General features: G+C 32.5%; 1 protein-coding gene across 2 annotated transcripts in view; it reads right to left on the bottom strand.

The window, feature by feature from the left end:
• Positions 1 to 10,461: 10,461 nt before the first annotated feature.
• LOC148623618 (ESF1 homolog) overlaps positions 10,462 to 17,616 on the bottom strand; it is a 29,461-nt gene continuing 22,306 nt past the window's right edge. For both annotated transcript variants that reach the window (XM_088565561.1, XM_088565562.1), the window contains exons 12-15: positions 17,378 to 17,492; positions 15,438 to 15,499; positions 15,070 to 15,216; positions 10,462 to 11,154 (exon numbers count right to left, since the gene is read on the bottom strand). In XM_088565561.1, the coding sequence (XP_088421687.1) occupies positions 10,882 to 11,154; positions 15,070 to 15,216; positions 15,438 to 15,499; positions 17,378 to 17,492 (597 nt within the window). In that variant the 3' untranslated portion in view covers positions 10,462 to 10,881. The remainder of the gene's footprint in view (positions 11,155 to 15,069; positions 15,217 to 15,437; positions 15,500 to 17,377; positions 17,493 to 17,616) is intronic.

Raw genomic sequence — 17,616 nt, 5'->3', positions numbered from 1 at the left:
TCCGTGTTAAATTTTGTCTTGCACTCTAGGCCCTGCTTAAATTCTTCAGAAAACTGTATTAATTTTGTCAACATTTATTTCATGGCGTCTAATAAGCTTAATCGCTTACCTCTTGTTTCTCTATATTACTAGAAACTGAATAATCATTAAAGTCTGATTCATGAGACATCTTGTCATTTGACTTGGTGCTGTTTTTAATGGCATCATCGTCACTATCATCTAATACATAACCACTATTGTAACTGGACGAGTCGTCAGTTTTTTCTTGATCGAAATTCTGTGCTGCAGATCCATGAACCGCAAGAAGTATTATGTATATTGCTGTCAAAATTAAATTACAAATACATCATATTACAGATAAAATGTTGGAATTTCTTTTATCAAATTATGTTTCTTTATGATTTTATATGGTTAAAAATGTCAGCTGCATGAGTTCCATACAGTGGAAAATAGCGAAGTCCCACAAACAGTAAGTTTATATCAGACGGCATCCAAAGTCGTTTACAATGCCATATGTCAATGTATCTAATTTGAAGTCAATCCATTTGGAGTAGAGTTAATTGCAACGAAATTTGGACGGACGGACAAGATGATTCCAAAATACCACGCTTTCGTTGAGTGGATGTATAATATGTATGCTAAAGAATACCATCTATCAATACGAGAGCATGCTCGAGGGTTTGTATAGGACGAAAGGGTGTCATTACACATGCTACGGGATAATACATCTCATTGTCATTTGCCTCAGTAATGTATCGCGTTAATTCGCAAAGATATCGGGTTATTAAACAAAAGTTTTGCTCAATGTGCTTTCGTAAATTGTCATGTTTCGTCATACAAAATATTTCAATATCAATCGTGTGACATCAATCATTTTTGGTATGATATTTTCCCCACGAAATGATATAATGTTTTAACTGCTACACATATGCAGAAAATAAGTATTTTACAAAGCAAATAATAAGTTTACTATATGATATCGTTACCGAAATCAAATCTACCATTAAATTATTTGCTGATGATACTAGCCTATATCTTATTGTTGACAATCCTGAATCAGCTGCTCTTACTCTTAACGATGACTTAAACAGAATAAATTTGCGGTCTGAGCGATGGTTCGTCACATTCCATTATCGTAAAACAGAAAGCATGACAGTCTCTAGAAAGACCAACAAACCTAATCACCCAGACCTGTACCTTAATAACGACATCATAGCCCAAGTTAAGCAGCACTTAGGTCTTACAATATCTGATGATGGTGGGTGGAATAGTCATATTGATACGATTAAAACCAAAGCATGCAATCGTTTAAATATATTACGAAAATTTAAAGTAATTTTGGATAGACAGACCCTTGAAAAACTTTACATAACTTTTATTAGACCGATTCTTGAATATGCCGATGTAATATGGGATACAATCACTGCTATTTTAAAACTCAAAGTTGAAATGATTCAAATTGATGCAGCAAGAATAGTTGCAGGGGGTACTAGATTAACATAAATTAACAATTCATATATAGAAACTGGATGGCAGAAATTATGTGTTCTGCGAGAAAATCACAAATTAACACTAATGTACAAGATTTTGAACAATATGACACCGCCTTATCTTCAAACTCTGATTCCTAACAGAATAAACCAAATCCATAACTACCCAACTCGCAATTCTGACCTAATCCAATCAGCTTATTGTAGAACATACCAATATTCAAATTATGTTCTACCTTCCACTATTCGATTATGGAACACATTACCAAATGATATCAAGACCTCGCCATCAGTAAAAGTTTTCCAAACTCATCTCCAAAATGAGGTAGTCAAAAAAACAATATATTACTTGTGCGGATCACGCAAAGGTCAAATCCTACATACCAGACTTTGTCTTCAGTGTAGCGAGCTAAATAAAGATCTATTCGACAAAGACATTATTCCATCCCCATTATACCGGCGAAATAGAATCTGCGAACCACTTCTTACTCTTATGTCCATTATATCAATCGCTTAGATGACAATACTTTTCAGCACTTCAACTTTCTGATCAACTGACTACATATTTTCTCCTATTTGGATCAGATGAGATGTCTGATGAGTATAATGCTGAAATGTTTACCAAGGTTCAAAACTTTTTGATACAGAGCAAACGCTTCAAATCAACAACCTGAATTACTAGTTTGAATAACTTCAAGAATTCCTTACGTCCAGAGTAAATACATAGGGCATTAAATATCAACTTCTTCGCTTTGCACCAAACTCACCAAATGCACGTTATAAGCACTTAAGCACTACTTCCTTGACCAATGCTATATGATATAATTATTATGCATGATTTCAGGAGACGGATTGATATAAGATTTTAAGTCTTTTTGCTGAATCCTGTGATTAATTTGCTATTGTTCGATTCATTCTACTGTTTTGGTTTGATGTTAAAATGTGCAAATTAGTTAATAAATAGTTTAAGCTAAGTTTACTTATCATTTAATTATTTTTTTAGTACTAAATACATAAAAATCCCCAAATAATAATTCATACTTGTTACATAATACGTCAAATGCGCATATAAGAAACATTGATAGACAAACTGGCGGACAGTCGAAGTGACTCTTATTTACCCAAATATTGTTGTAGAAGGTATAATAAATAAATTTTAAATTTGAACCATACAGAACTAGATAAAGGTCAATTTGAAAAAAAGGACCGATACTCAAAAAGAGCCTATATATTCTTCAAAACAATTATAAATTTATGTTTTGACTGATCGTGACATTGAACCTCTTTTTCACTAGCCCAGCTTCTTGTTGAAATCAGGAGAAAAAAAAACAGTTGGTCAAAACTAGAACAGAATGTATGTGTACAAAATGCTACCTCCACTTTTAAGTCAACACACGTCTACTTGATATCCAACGGACTAGCAAGATAATAATAAATCCTGTTAAATGTTATATGCGCGTTAAAAAGTAATCAAGGGAACCAAGGTTGTAGCAGTAATCAAGGGACAAAGACCAGACACGGAAACAGACATACACAACAAAGAACATGCAGTAACTAAAATCATACATACAAAGTAACAAAAGCAAATGAGCAACTCGGACTCGACTAAAAACTGGAAGCATGGACCAGGTTAACAATCTAACAATAAATGATTGCGTTCTCATCAGATTTGTTTTAAAACTATATCACAATTGACATTTGATATGGTTTTTTTTCAAAGATATTCCAGATTTCCTTAGAGGAAACTTACTTTTAATCCTTACTGTGCTGAGATGGATAGTACTACTGCTATATTTTTTAAACACTATGTCCAAATAAAAAATCAAAATATAGGGTAAGGTTCAGCTAAAATCTTAATCCTAAAACTAAGTTTTTGATGAAATACAGCAAAGCTTAATTTTGTACTATGTTGACCTCTTTCAAGACCAATAGAAACAGGGCAAAATTTCAAATATTTAAAAATCAAATGCATGGTTAGATTCAGCGTAAAAACGACAGGCTAGCAGCAAATTAGAGAATTCCTATAATTTATTTTTTTCCTAAACCAAAGGGCAATCAAGGGAACCAATATTCTAGCGGAAGTCAAAAGAATGTAATCCAGACAAACACAGCAAAGAACGTAAATTAACCAAAATAATACATAAAAGTAACAAAAGTAAATGGGCAACTCGGACTCACTAAAAAAACTGGGAGCATGGACCTGGTGCACCAGTAGGGGTAAGCGTCCGCTGCTTTTCTAGAAACACCCGTTTAGTTTAGACCAACAGGAAAACATGAGTCCAAAGAGAAAATCTTTAAGCATATCAAAAAACTTCTTAATTAAACCCAACTGCAATTGGTAAAAAAAAACAAGTTAAAAATTCAAAGAACAGTAAATGCATATATTTGATTCCTAATTGACAAACGATAAATGTCTTAACCCAAAATCAATCGCAACATTTCTTTTTGGGTAATTTTATATAGATCCATGCACTTTTGCTAAAATTATACTACGGAAAGCATAAAAAAAGTTTGTTTTATTCCCCTGATGACCTCCAAAATAAATCCTATTTTGACTATTTTATATACATAACCTTGTGGCACTACAATTTCAGAGATAGATTTATACTACCGTGCGGTCACCAATTTCCTATGGACTACAGTACTGTAACCTTGGACGATTGTCACTTGTAAATTTGGAAATTGTAATCAAAGTCTAACGCTACCAGTTAAGTATAAGATTCTAACTTACCTATTTCCATTGAGACAAAATTCATTTGTTCGTCTCACAATTATGGAGCTATACATACGGATAGGTAAATCCTGGCTAGCGGTGTTATTAATTTCAACATTCAACATTGTTTTAAAATCTTGAATAATTTATATGTTCTGTAAACGATAAGCAGAGAATATATTTTCTAGGTTAGAATATGGAAGACCAGACGAGTTACATATTGCCAGCAAAAATATGTCAATCAGGTTTAAATATATTTTTTTATTGCTACAAGCAATCTTCCTTGGAAAATGACATGAAATTAGAAATCGTCGTATAGATAATTGTAGATAAGTTAATGGCATCAATTTTTGTTGTTGTTGTTGTTTGTTTGTTTTTGGGAGGGTTTTTGTTGTTTTTTTTTTTTTTTTTTTTTTTTGTTGTTTTTTGTTGTTTTTATTATTATTATTATTATTATTATCATTCAAGGCATACTTGTTATTTTTGAACAGGTTATACGAAATAATCTGGTCGGTTTGCAGCAGTTTATACTTTTAAACTGCGAAACGGTTTATAAAATATGTGAAGTGACCAAAACCAGGTTATTTCGTATAACATGTTCAAAAAATTAAACATTCTTTATAATTTAATTTTTAATGGATGACAGTCCAAATATCCGAATTACCGGTTTGTAAATCAAAACATTATTTTGTTTGGGATTATTTGAATCGCGGAGTGCGGACCAATCCATGTTAATGATGTCATAGTACCAAGCCAGGTTATACAAAATAACCTGTGTTGCTCAAGGAGAGGCGACCAATCAGAAAATTTGCTACAAATCAAATTAATTCATATAAATGCATAAAAGATATATAATGTTAACATTGAGCGTTTCCCCTTCAGCGTTATATTTAGAATTTTAGGTAACGGCCTATGGTAATTTCTAATACTCTTACCGTAGCGCTCATCTAAAAGCATAGTCTATACTTATTGAATCTGTGCAACTTCTTACAGGGAAACTATTAAAAAGGTGGCTGTAAATATTTTTTGATAAATTTATGGCATGGTATTTGGATCGGTCTTTGGCGATACCGTTCATCTTAAAACGTTTTTGAAATGTCCATGGGGAGTAATTATGCACCATTTATTGCGGACCTCTTTCAGTATTATTACAGATCACAATTTATAGTAAGAATAAAGTATAGGCTCCCAAGAGCCCAAACGGCTCAACCGGTTAGATTTTTGTCTTTCAATGGCAATAACTCTAACAAGGAGTTGTGCGACAATTTTGACTTAAGAAGACTTTGATAGGACATATTATAAGGATCATTTCTTCAATTGAAAGTTTCTTTCTATCTTTTATAGTTTTCAAGATATTGGCTGAAAACTGCTAACAACATAATTTTCGCGCTAAAGGGCAATAACTCTAACAAAGAGTCGTCCAACAACTTTTACCTCTGCAGACTTTTATAGGCCTGGTCTATCATAAGGATCATTTCAGCAAGTGAAAGAAGTTGACTAAACCCCATGGTTTCGGAGATATGTAAGAAAAACTTCTGACTGACCCAATTGTTCTATTTTTAGTAACAACAGCCATGTTTTTCGGCGGAGAAAAATCCCCACATCAGATCTATGCAGAGTACCAGGTACGAAATATTTTTTACCAATTTTGGTTCTAATTTGTCTAGTAGTTTCAGAGGAGATGATATTTGAAAGAAATAACATTAAGAATAGGGCAAAACGCCTAAAAAAGGCAATAACTAAAACATGGCTTAACAGATTAAAATGAAAATGCGGAACTGTTTTACTTCATCAGAATTTGGCTATACCTAACAATTATGAAGATATATGCCAAAATCATCCGTTTGACCCCTATGTTCTATTTTAGTAACGGCCACCAGGTTTTTCGGCTGATCAAAAAACTCCACATCAGTTCTATGCAGAATACCCTAATGTACATAATACCAAGTTTGGTTCTGATTAGTCTAGCAGTTTCAGAGAAGAGTTTTTTTTTTTTTTTTTTTTACAACAACGAAGGACGCCAAGTGATGGCAATAGCTTACACGACCCTTTCTTTAATGCGGGTGTGATAATAAAGACTCTTCCAAACATCATTTGTTAGATAAATTTAATTTTGGACGATATTTTTGCACGTAACAACAGCGATTTCACTATTCAAACTAAAGATATAATATTCTGTAGAACATTATTTTTCATTAAATCAAATATTGATAATAAAGAATGTGTTTTTTTTATCTAAGAATTCATATCAATAATGGTCAAGTTAATACTAAAATTCACGGTAAAGGGGATGATTTTTTATGGTGACGTCCCCTTGTAGCCATCATATCACGGTTCGATTTTCTCGTATTTGAAACAATGTTTCGGATTTTAACGATTGAAATCTTTATATAACAGAGAAAGTACTACATTACGGTGTTCGATATCACGAAGTCGTAAAAACATTCACATTTCTTTTTCAACCGATACAAGGAACTCATTCTCATATATAGATGTATTTATAAACAAGCTCCCAACCTATAGTTTATGGTAATATTAATTCTCCAAAGTTGAATTCTCATCCAGTATCAATCGGTACATCCTCGGTCAATCCCGGCAAATGCTCGGAATCAACGAAATTGACCGAGAAATTAATCCAATATAAACTATTAAGTAGGCTAATTCGTTAATCACTCTACACATTGACGTACTCCCAAACAGTTAGATTGGGGAAACGTTCTCGGACCCACGTGGGGTGTGGGAGTAGGCCAGAGCGTCAACACAGCAGCCCAGGACATACTTCGGTCAGGTATCCCGAAGGCTGGGCTCCGCTACCTTCTACTACTAACCGACATTACTAACAGAATCCCCGTAAGGGGCGGTCGTGCGAGATCCATAAGGATAGTCAAGACCGTAACCCCCCCTTTCCAACCCAATCATCAATTCGTTAATAATATAGTTATAATATGTTGTCAAATCTTTAAATGTGGTACATGTATTTTTTTGTATTGACATTGACTCACTCGTAGGGTCTTCACACAGAAACTAACACATCATATTTCAAAGCAGTTTTCGGCACGACTCGGGTTGTGTCCTTATTTCATGATTTATTATGTACCGTGGTTCTAAACAACGTATGGAGAAGAATTGGGATCGATATAACATACAATAATATACCTTTTTGTTTGAACTGGTCAGGAGCTGGTATGTCAGTTTACTGCTTGTAGTCCTTTGTTTGTTCGTGTAACGTATGATCAGTTTCTTTATTTCTGTTTAAAAGGCGACTTCGACCATTTTGAACTTAATTTTCAGGTGCGTTAAATTTCGTAGTATTTTTCCACATTGGCCATATTTAACAGGGGCTTTGTGATCACACCAAAATACTTTAACGCCGTCGCATTTTTTTTGCGCCAGTTAATTTTCGGTTTACCTTTACATGTATGTTGCTGGAGTACATGGGGATAACTGTTTCCCTGTATCTGCGTTTAATGTTGTTTAAGGGACCAGTTGCAGTCTGCCCCGAGGGTTTCCTCATCTTCCATTGAAGACTTATGGGTGGCCTTGAGCTGACATTTTTCATCCCGGTGATGTCTCTTTGACGTAATTATCATTTTGTAGTTGCACTGAAAGCCATGCAAAATTAAATTTAACAAAACACAATTTTAAAGGATTTTTTGAACAATTCTTAATTAGGACAGAATATAGATGGGCTAAAGGTACATTTTATCTCATAAAACTGGTGAAAGATTGTTGTGACTTAATATGCTGATTGTAGGATGGATGCATAAATCACCTACTCTTCTCAAGAAACTAATATCTTGCCAATACCAATGTTTTACAGATAACCTAGCCTATCCCCAGGTTTCGATGCTAACCTTGTCTATCCTCACGTTTACAGATTACATTGCCTATCCCCACGTTTCGATGCTAACCTTGTCTATCCTCACGTTTTACAGATAACATTGCCTACCCCCACGTTTCAATGCTAACCTTGTCTATCCTCACGTTTTACAGATAACATTGCCTATCCTCATTATTTTACCACCAAATCTGAATATCCCCATGTGTAAATACAAACTTTGCCTATCCCATTTTTAATCCTGACATTGACTGTCCCCATGTTTTGAGACTAACCTGAACTATCCTAATGTTTAATGCCTACCTTGCTTATCCCCATTGTTTATTCCCAAACTTGACTATACTTTGCTTATCCCAATGTTTTAATGCTTACTTTGCCATACATCATGTTTTACCGCTAACCTTGCCTACCCATTCTTTTCTTTTATGCTAACCTTGACTGTCCCCATTTTGTATCACTGGCATTGCCTATCCCAATGTTTTAATGCTAACCTTGCCTACTACAATGTACAGCCACCAACCTTAATTCCCCATGTGTTGATGCTTATGTTTGTCTATCCTTAAGTTTTAATGCTAATCTTGCCTATCCCCATGTTTTTGCCACTAACCTTGCCTGTCCCCATGTTTTGACACTAACTTTGCCTATTCCAATGTTTTACCACTATCACTGCTAATCTCCATAATTTGCCACTAGCATTGCCTTTCCCTGTGCTTTAATGCTAACCTTGCATAACCCAATGATTTACCTTTCTAAGAGGAGTTAAGTTTATACCTGAATATTATTATTTTGTTGATTTTTTCTGAATGTTCCACTTTTTAATTTATTTAATTCAAAATATTACATTTTTAAAATAAGATATACATGTACCTCTTAAGTGACAGAGTTTTCTAATTTTATAAAAGTACACTTAAGATCATACTTGGGTAATATGTTATGAACACATATCATTTGTAACATTCCTGACAGTCGGATATATTCTCATAATTAGTACATAGTTCATGATGCTGAGTGTAATTTGGCAATACAATGTTTATGGACTGGTTGGTCACTCCAAAAAGTTAAATGCAAACCATACACCACTACTAAAAATATTGGCATCACTTCCTTAATTTGAAAGTGAGGTGGACCTTATAATTTCCTATCCATCTAAATGATGTTATATGGACCGGCATTCATATCTAAGATAGTAAACAAGTAAAAATCTTAAAAAAGTATAATATTGCACAAAGATAATATGATGAAATGGACTACCTGAATTATTTTGTTTGTGCTGCTAATACAATAAACCTCATTCATCCATCAAACATTTCTCTAACTCAAGGTTTTTTCAGTTTGTATTGGTATATATTACATATGGTGTGTCACTCTTCTGTTTTAATGGTTATGAAGGCTGTGTGATTCAAGGGATCTCAGCATAACTAAAGCCATGTTTCTTTTAATACGTATATAGAGGCTATGTTTTTAATTGGTGAGTTTTTTAACAAATAGTCGGCACTCCAATGGGAATAAATTGAGCTCCTCTATTTGCTGACCTATTCTTTCATTCTTACGAGGCTGACTTAATAGCTGATCTAATCCGAAAAAAAAGAATATCATTGAGCTAGATCCTTTTAATCTCAGTTTCCGCTATATAGATGATGTATTATCTTTAAACATTTCTAATTTTGGAAATTTGATACATAGCGTCTACCCCAAAGAATTAGAGATAAAGGATACTACACACTGTTAAGTCCGCCTCATATCATGACCTACACTTAGAAATCGATGGTAAAGGAAAACTACTGACCAAACTTTACAACAAACATGATGACTTTTCATTCAGAATTGTCAACTTTCCTTTCATCTGTGGCAACATCCCTTCAGCACATACGTATGGAGTGTTCATATCACAACTCATATGTTATGCCAGAGCCTGCCAAAACTACGCAGACTTTTTGTATCATGCTAGAATTCTAACCAATAGACTTCTGGAACAGGGTTATGTTGCTACAAGATTGAAGTCATCACTACAGAAGTTTTATGGTAGTCATCATGAACTCCTGGATCGTTACAGTGTATCCATCTGCGCCATGAAAACTGATTTGTTCAACGTGTCATAGTTTTCCTTTCCTCTATCGTCTACCAAAGACTTGACTTTTTTTAGCAACTCAGCGGGTGTTTCTAGAAAAACAGAGGATGCTTACCCTACCAGTGCACCTGGTCCATGCTCCCAGTTTTTAGTGGAGTCTGAGTTGCTCATTTGCTTTTGTAACTTTGTATATATTATTTTAGTTACTTTGTGTTCTTTGTTGCATATGTCTGTTTTCCATGTCTGGTCTTTGTCCCTGGATTACATTCTTTTGATTACTTGGTTATTGACCTTGGTTTCCTTGATTACTCTTTATATATATTGACACTATGTTTCTAAAAATAGATAACTGTTCAGGAGCTTGAAATTTAATAGTGGTAGAGTTTAACATGTTGAACAAGATTTGAAGTTTTGAGACGATCAAAAGTCAACATTGCCATGGCAGCTGATTTCCCAACTAGAATTACAAAATGCTTTGTCTTGATTGAAATTTGGGTGAAAATGACATACCCAATCTGAACTACACAAAATTCAATATCATTTCCAAAATGCACTTTTTCCATCTGTTATACATAAATTACAGCCTTTTTTCTTACTCATTACATTATAAATGGGCCAGTATATATATACTGAATTCCAACTTAGTTCTCTGTCAATATAATTTTAACGCATCCATATACAATGCATGGATTTGATAAAAGTCCATAATTGATAATTATATCTAACACCATTAAATCACAATTATTCAATTCAATCACAAGCTGTTTTGTTATCACCTTTTGTTTTTGAAGTGTTTTGTTTTTGTTTTGACAGATTCTACCAGTTTTTGTAATGAATTATCTTTCACTGTCTGTTCATTTTTTACAATCTTAGATGATGCTGTCACTTCCGATAACTTTCTCTTCAGATCTTTCTGTCTATACTCTTGTTTGGCATCAACAATGTCTTTCATTCCCTTTGTCTTTTTAAACTCTGGTGCTGATGGGTCTATGTTGTACATATGAGATGTATATAAAGCCTCAAATCTAGGATCAGCAGTGTCAATCTAAAAAATATTGAACATGTTTACATAAATGGTAAAAATAAATCAGTACCAACATGTACCATGACTAGATTGAAGAATTTATTTCTAGGGTTCATTTCCTTTAAGGTTCATTTACAACTAAAATTGTTTTAGTAAGTTGCATGGATAAGTTCAGAGGATAGGTTTGGTTAGGATAAGTCGTCCAATGTTGCTATTAACTGATTATTAGATGAATTGTCCCTGAAACCAGAACTGGTCAGTTTGACAATCAAATAGAAATTAATAGGCAACACCACTAGTTGACCTACATTGTATATTTACACCAACAACTACACAAAAAAAAGAAGTTCCCAGGAGCCTGAATCGATAACCTGGTTAAATTTTGGCCTTTTAACTAGAAATACTGTGAGTCCTGTCAAATACCCTCCCCCCTAAACAAAAAAGTAAATAAAAAATGCACAAAAAATTTGGCACTACCAAGGCTACCTCAAGTTTAACAAATTAGTTGTCTTGATTTTTCACCCATACATTTCTATCTTGTTTATAACACACTTTTCTGACTAGGTTACCAAGTACCTTTTATATTTATTAGTCAATCATCATAACAAATGGCCTGTTTTAAACAATTATTCAATGAATAAAATTTCTTTGGCCATAAAACTTCATAACATGGAAACATAATATTTGAATGGGAAGGGAGCTTACCTCAATAAATATGAACAATTCACCGAAGTTTCATGAAAGTTAGGGTAAGTGTTTTTGAGTAATTGTGTGAAAACTTGAAAATCTCCCTTTTTTCTATGTATAAAATTCATAACCTGGAAACAAAAAATCTGAAATTTATAAAGATTGAAAGGGAGCTTATGTCTATAGATATGAATAATTCACCAAAGTTTCATAAAAGTTAAGGAAAAAGTTTTTGAGTTAGTGTGCGAAAACTTAAAGATCCCCCTTTTTTTAAGTTTAAAAATTCATAACACGGAAACGAAAAATCTGGAATTTATAAAAATCGAAAGGGAGCTTACATCAATAGATATGAACAATGCACCAAAGTTTCATAAAAGTAGGTGAAAACCATTTTAATTTATTGTCAGAAAACTTGAAAATCCCCCTTTTTTATGTAAAAGATTCATAACACGGAAATGAATAATCTGAAATTAAAAAAAATTGAAAGGGAGCTTACGTCAAGAAATTTGAACAATTCACCATTTCATAAAAGTTTGTGAAAGCGTTTTTAAGTTATTGTCCAAAGTGTGGAGGACAAACGCACAACAGTATACCATAAAACATCCCATCTTAGACGAGCATATAAAAAACGTAATTTTTTGCCTTTCAAGGGCAATAACTCTTATATGGAGTCATCTGACAACTTTGATCCCTGGAGACTTTTGTAGGCTTTATAATAAGAATCATTTCAGCAATTGAAAGTCTTATTCTATCTATCATTGTTTTCAAGATATAGGCTGAAAACTGTAAAAAAAAAAAAAGTCATTTTTCACCTCTCAAGGGCAATAACCCTTCCATGGAGTTGCCTGACAACTTTGATCCCTGAAGACTTTTGTAGGCCATATAATAAGGATATTTCAGCAACTGAAAGATATTGGCCAAACCAAACCGATTTGGAGATATATACAAAAATCTGCTGTTTGACCCCTATGTTCTATTTTTAGTAACAGTGCCATGTTTTTTAACCAATCAAAAATCCAAGCCTTCATTTGTGCAAGAAACTCTAAGGAACAGTCATTATAAGTTTCATACAAATCTATTCAGTAGTTTCAGAGGAGAAGATGTTGGAAGAAATTGTTAATGACAACAACGGATGCCCAGTGATGGCAATAATTCACATGGTTTACGGCCAGGTGAGCAAATAAGACACAATGTATGTTCTTCAAGGATTCTTTGTCACAAAATGTTAATTTCATAACCCACGATTCAGCTTGCATGCTTTTAAGTGTACCAATTCTACATTTCCCCATATGACTTTGAAACTGTTTCATACTTGAAGGAAAGTGCATAGTTCTCTATCTAAACAATATGTAACATAAATCTTTTTTGAAAAGGAATGTTCATAAAAGATTTATGTACAAATTAAATTTGTCCTTGCAGTTCATCAATAATACATAAACAGATAAATGTTTTCTGCAACCTTATATTTTTGTCTCATCTCAAATTTAATTTTTTTCAATATTCAGTAAAAAAATTCAAAGAATCAATAATAGAATCAATATATTTTGAATCAAATTTACTAGTTTTAATACACAAAAATTTCCTATTATTTTTATCCTGCATTTTTCTGGAAAGAAATGAAGTTAATAAGTGTTGAAGTGAAAGTGTATCTATACAAAAGGCTAATGTAGAAACCTGCTGTAGCTTTTCAACTACACAAGTTATAGACATTTTTTAACATGTAGCTTTCTACAGAATCAAATATGGTTTCAAAGAATAACTTTTTGACGTGTAAGCTGTACATAAACTATCAAATGATCTGTTTATATTTAAATTGAGCTTATCTTCAAATATCTTACTCAAGCTTCTTGTGTGACAGAAGTTCTTGTGATTAAATATTTTAACACCAACTCTCTGTAAGAACCAACATATTAGAACAAAGGCATGGCACACATTGATTTAGAATTTATTTATTTTTTGCACATATGTTAAGTTCCATCAAAGAAACACAAAAACGAATTAAAATCATTGCATATATACTTGGTTGATATGGTAACCACTTTTCATTATTTCTGGCAAAAATAGTCAAATTTCAGATTTCAAAATTTGTCGTTAAATTATCGTTTTTTACTAATATAAATGTAAAAAATCTGAAAGTTGATAACTTTTCAATTTGACTACCTTTTTAAACGATTAAATTATTTAAAAAGAAACAGTGATTTACCCCACATTTTTTATTTCAGAAATATGTAATACAGTATATATATATTGGAAATTAATCAATTACAATGAAGCTGTTTAGAAGTTGGTTTTAATTTTTATTTTCAGTTTAATTTATGATTTTTCCACAATAAAATGTTGTTAATCTATTTCATTTTTAAATGTAAGTAAAGAATAAATAAAATTTTAGTATTTTTTTCATTTTTAATGACATTTTAAGATAATATTTATAAATGTTCTAGTTATAGAATTATTCTAGTAAATTGCTGACAATAATTTCTGCTCAATATACAGCAGTTTCTATAGCAACCTAAGTACATTTTTCAATTCTTTCTTCTTTCAATTTTTGACAACCAACATATTGAGCAAGGAAAAAGAACTAAATAACAAATATTTCATCCCATGTGGCCAAGTAGTTTTAAAGAATTGATGTAAAACATCTCAATGTATGATACACCAAGTGACCCTAATCAATGTATGATACACCAAGTGACCCTAATCAATGTATGATAAAGCAAGTGACCCTAATCAATGAGTCCTCATTTAATATGTTAGCTTGTTTTATAGATGTAAATTTATGAACTCTAGACCCCATACAGAAATATGTACCACCATTTCCTCACTTTTAAAACAAAAACTAAATAAGCTTATAAAATACTGTAACATAAAAAATCTCAAAGATTACAGGAGGTAAAAAAATGTAGCCAGATTCTATGGCTAAATACTTTTTGTAACAATAAACAGAAATTTCTGCACGGTCAAAGTAAAAATCTGCTTAGGATCTAGATAAGAACTCAAGTATGGTGAAATTATCACTTTATAAAAACCTAAAGCTAAAAATTAGAATTCTAGATAAGAACTCGAGTATGGTGAAATTATTACTTTATAAAAACCTACAACTAAAAATTGCTTAAAACACTGTTTAAGTTGAGAAAAATTTGTCAAAATAACACCCCTTCAAAACCTCCTTAAAAATACTGAATGCAGGCCTTGGAGTTTACCAGTGAAAAGAATATCTGAGTATTTGTTCAGATTTATGACACATTTTACCTGGAAACTTTCACATTTTGGTTCATCTGTTTCCCTTTTCTTCTTTTTCCTTTTCTTTGATGGTTCATCCTGAACTAATTTCTTCAAACTATAGTGCTTTTTATCATCTTCATGTTCCTCGTCCATCATCAGCAAAGACAAACTAGCCTATAAGGAAAGCCAGAAGCTTCATAAGAGAGAGACAAATACCTATATTTATCAATACCGTAGTAATAATCTGGAATATTCACAGCTGAAAACATGGTGATACAAATATACCACATTCAATCACTGACAAAATTAGAATAACTTTCACTTATCAGTACAGAAGCCCATTATAAAGCTATGGTTCATAGTCATCCTTATAATCTAAATTAATATATTTATACCTCATTCTTTGCTGTTTCCGCAGGATTTTCTTCCATATTTTTTATGCTGGTTTTCTTTTTACCTACAAAAAATATATAAACAGCTGCACTAGAGTACATGGTCATCAAATTTTCTATGTTTCAAATCTAAAATGAATTGAGACAACTATGAGAAACAGAAAGGCGCTTGCTGCCATTAGGCTGAACATTTCACCAAAACCTATTCAAATCCTTAAAATGAACATTGAGAAGGTTCGGTAAGGGTATGTCATCATCATTACAATCATAAACTGATATAAGTTTTATCAGGCGATGAATCAGATGCTAATGACAGCTGAAATCCATACTTTGTGTTGTGATTAGATTTTATTGTTAATAAAATACTGTTTAATTAATTACACATTTCGTCCTTTTAACATGTGTAAAACAATCTGTTCCTCTGCACATTTTAAACTCATTATAATGGATGATCAATATGTCACTTTTAATAACCGGGATCAATATAAATTTCAATGTATCAGAAAAAGTGAATTCTTCTAAATGATATTAACTTTGGCCAGGGATTTTTTTGAAAATTCATTGTAAACATAAATTTGTTGTTTGCATGTTTGCTATAATCGATTTTTACTGTAGTAAATTTCTTGAAGTTAATGCTAACCATAAATTATATAGTTAAGATTTGTATAAGATAACTTATATATTTTAACTTTTAATCAAGTAATAGCCTGGTAAAATAACAGTGTTACATTTCAGCTTGGTCATAAATCAACTCGTGTTTGACTAAGATTTTATTTTTTGGGGTTTTGCATCAAACTTGGCAACCATTCATGACAATGATTTGAAACAAAATTGAGTAAATTTATATTATTGTGAATGAACTTATTGCCATATCCATCTCATGCTTAATGTTCCTTTTTAAGATAACAGGGCCATCCATATTTTATGGAAATTTTTTTTCTTGTTCTATTATGTTCAAATACAAATAATCTGTAAAATATCTTAAGGAGAGTACAGAGAAATAGTAACTACTGAACAGGGTTGATTGATTGATTGTAATTAAAAGTCTAATAGCAGATATTTGATGCATTTCAGGATGAGAGCATTTTATCAATAGAACAGACCCTGTTTTATTCTAGTCTGACATGTTCAGCTGGATTTTTAACATTCTAGCTCACAGAAGCAGAAAGTAGGCTTGTCATACCACTCAGTCACATTAATCTAATTTCAACCATTCATTACAGTCTATCTCCTTTATGCCACATACTTGTTGGAGAAGCATTGATGACCAACTTAAAAGTCAATGTAATGATTTATTGAATCCCCAACCTCCCAATTGAGATGAACATACTACCACAAATGGAAGAAATTCCAAAAGGCTATTCAATATGAGATTAACCCTGTAATATGGGGTATATATTAGAAACCTTTTTTCATAGAATGCAGCTTGATATGGCAATAGAGGTTGAACAGTTGGGGCAAGCATGGACATAATCAAAATTAATCTCGGCCTTATAAGTACCTTCTTCAACCCTTGTGGTACACTCAGGTTTTGGCAGAAAGCAGAAAAATATTAGTTTATAGACTCTTATTGACTAGTTACTCCCACATGCCTATGGTCTTGACCCCTAAAATAATCTGACTTTTGTGGTATGGAACCTTTTGATATATTATCAGATTCATATGCTATTACTCAAGCTATGGTGTGGAACCTAGAAATGTTCTTTGTTTTCTTTTTTTTTTGGCATTTATAACCTCAACAGTTGAAGTCATAACCCAAAAATAAATCTAACCCTGACTTTTGTGGAACCTTGTATTGCAACAGCATAGAAATTTACACTGCAGAAAAACTAAATGACAATCATAACCAGGACAGCATCATAACATAAAATGACATTTTATGCTGTCATAAAAAATAGCTATACTAATACCAAAATAGACCCCCCAAAAAAATTTAAATAAACCTTTCTTCTTCTTTCTTTGTCTTGTATCATCAGAAAACTGTTGTTGAAAAAAAGGATCTGATTTAATATCATCTGGAACTTCATCATCACTGAAGGCAGCCTTGTCAGAGTCGGACTGAAATAAGAGAAAAGGCATGAGATTTTTGGTACTTGAAATAATGGAATGAAGTGTATTGCTTCTCATTACAGAGTTATGTGGTCGAGTGCTTGTCATTGAAGTCTGATTTGGTAGAGAGCTT

Source organism: Perna viridis, chromosome 2, assembly GCF_037379345.1.
Source record: "Perna viridis isolate PV_CMFRI_1.1 ecotype Kerala chromosome 2, ASM3737934v1, whole genome shotgun sequence".
NCBI lineage: Eukaryota > Metazoa > Mollusca > Bivalvia > Mytilida > Mytilidae > Perna > Perna viridis.
Note: the sequence above shows the minus strand (reverse complement) of the source record. Positions and strands in the feature narration are given on the sequence as shown.